The 9,377-nt window shown below is 40.5% G+C and overlaps 1 protein-coding gene across 1 annotated transcript; it reads right to left on the reverse strand.

Moving 5' to 3' along the window:
• Window positions 1-1,219: 1,219 nt before the first annotated feature.
• Ccdc54 (coiled-coil domain containing 54) lies at window positions 1,220-2,197 on the reverse strand. Its single transcript, XM_038344749.1, has one exon. The coding sequence runs from the start codon at window positions 2,195-2,197 to the stop codon at window positions 1,220-1,222; it is 978 nt and encodes a 325-aa protein (XP_038200677.1).
• Between the last annotated feature and the right edge of the window lie 7,180 nt (window positions 2,198-9,377).

Genomic DNA, 9,377 nt, shown 5'->3' on the forward strand with positions numbered 1-9,377 from the left:
CCCTCTCAGTCTCAGTCCTGTGCTTGTGTCTGTTTGTCCTGCTGTCTGCTCCATTGCGCCTTCTCCCTACCTTAGACAAGCCTCCTCAGCGCTCTCTTTCTTCTGATACTGGGACTGCTTTTCCCACTGCTCTCAGCTGCCCCTCCCCATAGGCCATGCCTTAAGATTGTTTGTGTACATCCTTTATCCATTCTGCTTAGTGCTGTATGTATAAAAGGTAGAGAATGCCTTTTGCTTTCTCTCTTATACTCCATGCTCTCTTGTTTCAGGGGAAAAAAATTCTACCAGATTAATATAATTCCCTTTTTACAAAAGGCAGAGCAAACCTAATTACAATTAAGTAATAGAACTCCAAAGTGTAAGATTTAGAACTTAGTTCACAGATATCTCTTTGGTTTTGACCTTTTCCTCCATAACAAATGGGCAGGACAAAGTATTTGTCTCCTTTCAAGAAAATGTAAAAGGAAATGTCGAACTGTATTTAGTCTTTCCTTTCATATCTAACTGACAACAGAGTTGAAACTGAAGTTGAAAGAAAACAATCCCCATTGTAATTAATATTTTCCTTTCACTAACTTGACCTTTCATTTCTATAACAATTTTTTAAATGTGTATATGTGTATCTGAGTTTATGTGTATAATGTATGTATACATGCAGATGCTTACAGAGGCCAGAAGTAGGCATCAGATCTCTTGGAACTGGAGTTACAAGTGGTTGTGGGCACCTGCCATGTGTGTTGGGAACCAATTCCAGGTCCTCTGTAAGAAAAGCAAGCGTTTTTCACGTCTGAGCCATCCCTCCAGCCCCAATACATTCTTAGCTTTTGTGATTTTGACAATGGGTTTATTTTTTTTTCTTAATGTTGTTCAGGTTTTTGTCTTATGTCACACATTTTATGGGCCAAAGCCACTGATGCTGACGTGGAAGCTCCCAAGTGTTACACATTTTCTCTGACCCTTTCACAGTTGCTTCTAAGTATTTATGAAAGCAGACACAAGATGAGTCCTCAGAACTGCTCTGGAGAGGACAAGAACACTGGTGGGAAGTAGATCACAGTCCAATGAGCTAAAAGAATTTAATGGTGGTTGTGCAGGAACTTAGTGACGGTGAGCACACACACAGTCAGCAAGCTGGCGTTCACAGACAGCACAAATGCACACGACCATTTGAAGCAAATGGGCTACATTTATTTTGTACCAAGCCAAGCAGAAAATAACTCTAAAGACGAGTTATTTCCTGTTTTGAGGAACCAAAGAGGCAGTAAATATAGTTGAAGAGAGAGAGACAGATTGTGGCCAAGTTCTCAATGGGTCCAGTGAAGGCCCAGTCTCTCTGGGATATGACTTGTGGTTCCTCAGGAAGGATGGTTGGCCTAGACAGAAGCCACTGCACGAATTCCTCTAACTTGGTGGCACTGAGGAAAAACCTCCATTTTCCTCCATGAACAAAAGTGAGCTTGATCCATGTACTGAAGTCAGGGTAAATATAAATATTTGACCTTACCTTTTTACAGCTCACAGATGCATTCTGCAGGCTGTTATTTTTCTTCAGAGTTTCAATTTCAGAAGACATTGTTTTTTCCCTAATCTGGCCAGTGGGCTCTGGATAACTGGACACCCTCCCTGATTCTGCGGAAGAGATTTCAGTGTCTAGGTCCTTTGAGGTTTCTGGTTGTAGGAGTTTATGGAACAGCTGCACAATTTCTTTACCCTTTTGTCCTTCCAGAACCTCTAGGCAGCGGATGCTGGAGTAAGAATTCTGGCTTTCCAGCTCCATCACCTTCTTCTTCAGAGAGTCGATGTCTTCTCTCATGGAGACGATGTCTTTGGTGGCTGCTATTTGTCTGTCTTCACTGATGCTTATTCTGGTTTCTAGGGCTTCCATCTGCTTCTGATAATGGTCAATCTTTTCCTGGATACTTGATATTGCACTGACAATGTCGGTCATTTGGTTGAGGAGTTCCATTTGTCCCCTTTTAATGTCTTGGAGCATTGCTGTTAGATTCATTTCTTCATTCAAACTGAGAGCATCTTGGTCACAGTCATAAGGAGCCGTTGTTGGGCGGCTGGTTGAATAAGAGTGCTGGCTCTTACATTTCTGGTAAGCACTTTTAAGAGAGCGCCTGATCTTACGGAGACTGTGAGTCCACACACGTCCAGCAGCAGCTTCTACTCTTTGGGTGTGAAGTCGGTACATCGTTTTCTTCACTGAGATACAAGACACAAAGCGATGGGAAGCATGGCAGGAATCAAAAGAAGAAATGATTTTTCTTTTTTGGAGTGGGATGGCCTTTCTCTTCCTATTTGTCGGCGAACTTTCTTGGTCACATCATTGAATATCCATGGAGGACAGCAAAGGCAGCCACAGGCAGGGTTGGGTGGGCCGCCTCTTCCAAGGCAGCCTAACTGAACAGTCCATGGCCTGTGAGCCTTCCTGTGGCCCTCATCTGATGCTGATGTCACAATGGCCGCTGGCCTAGAGCACAGACATGTGCAGCACAGGGGGTGTCAATATTTTTGTCACAGGATGGATATTTTTCACTTGTAAAAATGATAAAGGACTACAGAATTTTTGTTTATGTGAGTTATTTGTATTTCATATTATAGATCAACAAAGGAAGTCTTAAGATCTTTCTTAGTTTAAATAAAAACTCATTACATGTGACATAAATTACATATATTTTATGGAAAATCCTTTTTTTTTCTTTTTAAGACAGGCTTTTACCTGTCCCAATCTGGTCTCATACTATGTAACTAAGGGACTTAAACTTCTGATCTTCCTGCCACCACCTACCAAGTTACACTGGTGGCACCTACCTAATTTATGTGGTCCTGGGAATCAAACGCAGACCTCTGCGAATTCTAAACAACTGTCCTATCTCCTTATCCCTAAATCTACTTTTTACAGAAAAAAATATTAAAAAATGACTTATTGATTTACATATGTGTTAAGTGTTTAAAATACCTAGATTAGGCCAGACATGGTGGCATATACTCAAGAGGCAGAGATGGAAGGATCTCTGTGAGTTTCTGGCAAGTCTACAATCTACATATCATGTTGCAGGACAGCCAGAACTAAACAAACATGCCCCCCCCACAACCAAAGCAAATTAATTAAATTAAATTCCAAGATTAACAGGAGAAACTTAAATTCTTATATATGTTTCTACTTTTGTGAGGCGCCGTTTTGGGTGAAATGTAGGAAGGAAGTGTGGCCCTGTAGGGATCTGATGTTTGAAGAAAATTGTAACAGTCTTTCATAGATAATCGACAACATTATTCTTGCTTATACCACTAAAACTAGACAAATGGCAATTGTTTTAGAAGTTGTTCACTATGTGTAATCTTAGACCACATCAATGAATTTCACAATCTTGCTACGTTAAAATTCATTGGCTTATCTTTGGTCTTGAATGGGTGTCTGATAGCCAGTATTGGTCATGGGGAAAGTGGTTAATTGAATGATGCAGATCATATAAGTAATGATTCCTTTTTATTATATGATAGCAAAATGTCATGGGTCTAGGTAGATGGCTTGGTGGATAGGCGTGCTTTCTGTGCAAGCCCCGCGGACGACCATAGGTATAGTTTCCCCCACACACTCAGCATAGCTTGATTCCCCAGCACCCAAGTGTAAAAGCCAGACATGATGATGTGGTAACTCCAGGTTTAGGGAACAGAGACAGGTGAATCCTAAGAGCTTGGATCCAGCCAGCCTAAACATGGAACTTTCACAACAGTGAGAGAAGAGACCCTGCCTCAAGGGAATAAGCCGAGAGTTAGAGAGGATAGAGGAGATACTCAGTGGTTTCCTCTTGCCTCTTCTGTGTTCATGTTTCTCTTTTTAATACACCACACACACACACAAAACACATGCCACGTTCACTAATGGCACCTCCAGCTTCACTAGGACAGCCCTTTAGGAAATATGTGAAATATGGTGCTGAATGCAAATCTTCCTAAGTTAGAGCTTTAGCTTAAAAGCTTAAAACTTATCAAGTTTCCTTTTTTCTTTGACCAATAGGTTTCTCATATTCATTTTTAGTAAAAATAGATTACCAAATGCCCCAAACTATAGATACCATAATTTGTTGCCAGTCATATTCTCAGATAAATGGCATTTTTCTGAGACAAGATGCTAGTTTGGTCTGGAATGCGGAATTTTCTCTAGCAACCATCAGACTTCGGGAAGCTGCAGAACACATCATCTTTACTTCCGCATTGTGTACAACATAAAGGGTTGAAACTCAACAAGTTTTTTTTAAAAACATGGTTGCTTCATCAAAAGTGGTTTTTTTTGTGTGTGTGAAATTGTTTTTTCTTCTTTTTTCCCCCTTACTTGCGTTGTGCTACAGTATGCATTCATTCTTAGTCCTTTCTGATTTTAAAGCCTTGGTAAGTCCTGAGGGACAACCAGCTTAACCCACCACGGCGTTTGCAATGTGCATTACGAAGGCAGGTGGTGCCTTAGAGTTACTTTAAAACATCTCTGCTTTCAAGAATCACCATCTGCCACACTTGGAGAACTATTGCCTCTGAGGGCAAAAGCAGTCTTGAAAACCCAAATCTTTCAGAGTACTAAATATTTTGTCCATCTGATGCATTGAGATAAAATTTTTATTCTTGGAACATATACGACTGAACATTGGAATCAAAGTGATGTGCCACTTAATACGTCTTGAGGAGCCATCCTATCTCTCTGAGGGAATTAAAGAAAGTTAACGTCAGTTATAACCAGCTACTAAGTCACTATTTCTCCTATACGTGCCAAATTGCAGGGTCAGTCTTGGCACAGGTTTTGGTATAAACTCTGAACTTAGCCAAAATGGTTTAAGAACGTTGGCTCCCTGACAGCACCTGGGGTTTTGCCTCACTCTGTCTCTGAATTGCTGCTTGGTGCTTTCTAAAATGGCTAGTCACATTTCCAGACTCTTGCTGGGAAAAGAAAATGTTCTCCAGGAAACAGGCTATGATGGGCATGGGGACAGAAGCCAGAGAGATTAGGGTCAGAATGGTCCTATTTACTTTGTCCAAGGCCGTTGTATCCACCAGTGTTCACAGGAGCAGCGCTTAGAACCGGTGAAAATTTCTAGAGCCAATACAAACATCTGAGATCGGAGAGGGAAACACACTATGGGCTGAGAGTACTAAGTGAAAACTGTAATACTGAAGCAGTGAATGTTTAATTAGATATCTCTGAATTGTAATATATAATCTTCATTAATTGTCAAATTTATTCTCATTAATATTGAATAGGTTTGGAAGAGATTGTTAGATAATGCATTTGAATATTTCAGAAATTCCCACACTAGAGTGATTGCTGGTAATCTCTACTCCTTCAAGTATCAGCCCAGTCTCACTCAGTGTCTCCCAGACACAGCATAAGTATTCCTTGTTTCTATCACAATACCCGACAAAAGGGACATAAGGCGGGAAGGATTATTTTGGCCAGAGTTTGAGGGTGAGATCACCATAGTGCAGAAGGCATGGCCACAGATGCACAAGACAGTGGTCACACTGCATCAGCAGCCAGAAGACAGAGAGCTGTAAACACGGTGCACAGCTTAACACAGGACTGAGCTTGCTTTCTGCTTTTCTTTCCACACAGAACTGATGCCCAAGGGAGGGTCCCAACCACATTTAAAGTGGGATTTCCCCATATCTATCATTCCAAACTAAAAACTTCCAGACATGCCTAAAGGTTTGTGTCCTGGGTGATTCTACAGCCTGTCAAATTGACAATATCAACCATACCACATGGTTGCAAATATTACCTATTTATGTGATGTTTGGATATTTCCCCCAGAGTGATACTACTGAAAAGTAGGCCGTCAGACTTCACCTCTTTGCATTCTGGTTCTACAGATCATGTGTTTCCTCTCTATTGCCACACATAAGTAAAATTGAGCTAAGTTAATGGTAGAACACTGGAAAGGTATAAATTTTTTTATTGAGCTCTACATTTTTCTCTGCTTCCCTCCCTGTCTCTCCCCTCCCCTCTAACCCTCCCCCAAGGTCCCAATGCTCCCAATTTACTCAGAAGATCTTGTCTTTTTCTACTTCCCATGTAGATTAGATCTATGTATGTCTCTCTTATGGTACTCATTGTTGTCTAAGTTCTTTGGGACTGTGATTTGTAGCTGGTTTTCTTTGTTTTATGTTTAAAAAACACTTATGAGTGAGTACATGTGATAATTGTCTTCTGTGTCTGGGTTACCTCACTCAAAATGATGTTTTCTAGCTCCATCCATTTTCCTTCAAAATTCAAGCTGTCGTTTTTTTTTCTGCTGTGTAGTACTCCATTGTGTATATGTACCACATTTTCCTTATCCATTCTTTAGTTGAGGTGCATTTAGGTTGTTTCCAGGTTCTGGCTATGACAAACAATGCTGCTATGAACATAGTTGAGCACATGTCCTTGTGGCACAATTGAGCCCCCTTTGGATATATACCACAAAAGTGGTTTTACTGGGTCTTATGGAGTTGGTTCTTTGAGAAAATCAACAAATAGACAAACCTTTAGCCAAACTAACCAAAAGCAGAGAGAGAATATCCAAATTAACAAAATCAGAAATGAAAAGGGGACAGAACAACAGACACGGAGGAAGTACACAGAACCATCAGGTCATATTTTGAAAACCTGTACTCCACAAAATTGGAAAACTTAAAGGAAAACTTTCTGGATAAATATCACTTACCAAAATTAAATCAAGACCAGATAAGCAAATTAAACACACCTATAATGGCTGAAGAAATAGAAACAGTCATCAAAATTCTCCTAACCAGAAAAAGCCCAGGACCAGATGGTTTCAGCTCAGAATTCTACAAGATTTTCACAGAACTAATACCAGTACTCTTCAAATTGTTCTACACAATAGAAACAGAAAGAACATTGCCAAACTCTTTTTATGAGGTTACAATTACCCTGATACCCAAACCACAGAAAGACATTACCAAGAATGAGAATTACAGATTAATCCCACTCATGAACATTGATGCAAAAATACCAAATAAAATCCTAGCAAATCGAATCCAAGATATCAAATTTTTAACAATTATTCATGGATTCTGATTACTTTTTGAATCATTAGTCTAGCAGGTCTCATACAAACATGTCTAGCTGTAGTTGATACATATTAGTGTTCCTGAAGGGAGCTCAGATTTGGGGGTTGTTAGGCAGTGAGAGGTTGTTTCAGGGGGTCCTCACTATGCGGACTTAGAGAAGCTGGAGCAGCCAACAGGTGAGTAGGAAATGGGTACGATCTGTCTTCCTTTCTCAGAGTTCCTGCTAGGGATACACGGGCATTTCAGAATGAAGCTGTGTTGAGCCTAGTGGGAGACTTTCTGAGCAGAAGTGTTTGATAACAATCTGATTTTCACAGGAACAGTGTTTGGAGCCAGAACAGTTGGAATCTCATTGGAATCAAGGCCATTCCATTGCTAACTATACACAGACAAATGGCTGCCTTCCTCTGTTAAGTGTGTAAAAAGGGAAAATAGACTTGGAAGTTCCAATGGTCAATAAAAGGGGCCCCCCCCCCCCCGACACACACACACTTATCATCTTTTCACTTTCCTTCCTCCAAATGGAAGGAGAAGATGGTCAAAGGTTTGAAACTTTGGCCCAGGTAACTCTCTTGGTCTCCAGTTTTGCCTTTCATTCTTTCTTTCAATATGACCGTGACAGAGAGTGGGTGGCTCTCACTCAATGCAGCAAGTGGATACAATACTTTGATAAGAAGGACCTTAGCATGCAGACAAACCAGCAGCCCGCCTCTTCAGACACAGGGCTTCTTACTGAACATGGTCAGATGGTGTGAGATAACCTCCAGAGAGATGTTTCTAATAATAAATAACATTTATTCCCAGACACAGTGTAATTGGGTTTAATGGTTAAAACTTAATTATGGCAGAGTCAAGATTGTGCATATAAAATATATTCACCCTAATTAGTCTTCTTTGAACATGTAGGAGGGAATGGGATAGTTAAAGGCTTTTACTAGCAACTGGGCATTACCGGGAGACTTCCGGGAACACCTATAGTAACCTATTATTAAAGTGGCCTTAGTGGTTACAACTAGAAAAATTTATTAGGTCTTTTATTTTGCCCGTGAAATTATGTGGCCAGATTTACAAGAGCCTGCTCCATCCCTTAGGAAGTCCTTTCACATGATCAGAGTAGCTAACTCTAGAGAATTAGAATATTAACCAAGGAGCTTAAATCTGATGTTTATATAAGCCAAGGTTCAATGAATGGTCTGAAGATGAAATCATCTTTTTTTTTTTTTTTTTTTTTTTTTTTTTTTTTTTTTTGCTTTGAAAAACAATTAGAGACTAGGGAAGAAATCGAATAGGAAAAGGAGAGATGTAAAGTTTGTAGGTCAGCAGACTGATTGGAGTCCATAGGAGGGAGCACTGGACCCCAGCAAAACCGGTAGAGCAACCTGGCCAGAGTGACAGACAGGGAAATAAATGTCACTGACCGGTGCTATGAAATCCTCTGAAGCCAGAAGCCACAACAGTATGGCAAACACATTTAGCGGAACGGTAGAAGAGTAACTGTCCTTCACCTGATATTTAAGAGTGAAGGCTGAGAATGAGGGCCAGCAGTAGCAACAGCCGTGGGAAGCCAGTTGGAACTGGAGTTTTAGAAGGTTGTGAGATATCATGCTGGTACTGGGAATTGAACCTTGTCCTACGTAAGAGCAGCAAGTACTTGCTGCTGCTGGGCCATCTTTCTGGGCTCCATCGAAAGGTTTATAATCACATGAATTATTGGAAAGTGGTGGAAACTGTCAAAGGTAGGGGCTGATTGGAGAGGTCTCTTCTCTGTTTTTCTTTCTGCTTTCTCAGTAACATGAGGTGGGCAGCCTCTTCCACCATACACCACCACGATATTCTGTTTGATCTCAGGTCCAAACCAATATATCAAGTTGACCTTTTATGTTGAAATTTCTGAAACCGTGAGTGCAGATAAATGTTTTTCCCTTAAATTTTGTATGCCAGATATTTAGTTGAAGTGATGCAAAGCTTCCTAATATGGTACTTGACAGTCTTCATCCAATGAATAAAGAGTAAAGGAATAGACCTGTGGATGATTGTCAAAGAACCCACTGGGTGTTTCCTAGGCTAGTTTCTATGGATGATAGGAAATACATTGCTGGCCCTATAAAAGGAATAACTTTTTCTCAATTCCTCCAATGTCATTTAATGAATTCAGCAGAGGGATTCATTAGTTGCTTCCCCAAAGGCCAGAAGCAGTTAAGTGGCAGAAGAGGTAAACGGAGACTAGGGAGATGATGGTAATTATGTGTCTGGAAACAGTTACGGCATAAGTAAGAAGCAGAGTCAGTGATGATGGTACCAGGTTAATGACA

This window comes from Arvicola amphibius, chromosome 10 (genome assembly GCF_903992535.2).
Source record: "Arvicola amphibius chromosome 10, mArvAmp1.2, whole genome shotgun sequence".
Lineage (NCBI taxonomy): Eukaryota > Metazoa > Chordata > Mammalia > Rodentia > Cricetidae > Arvicola > Arvicola amphibius.

Excerpts from the sequence above, each read along its gene's own strand:
- Ccdc54 (XM_038344749.1), bottom strand. The coding sequence starts at position 2,197 with ATGTACCGACTTCACACCCAAAGAGTAGAAGCTGCTGCTGGACGTGTG.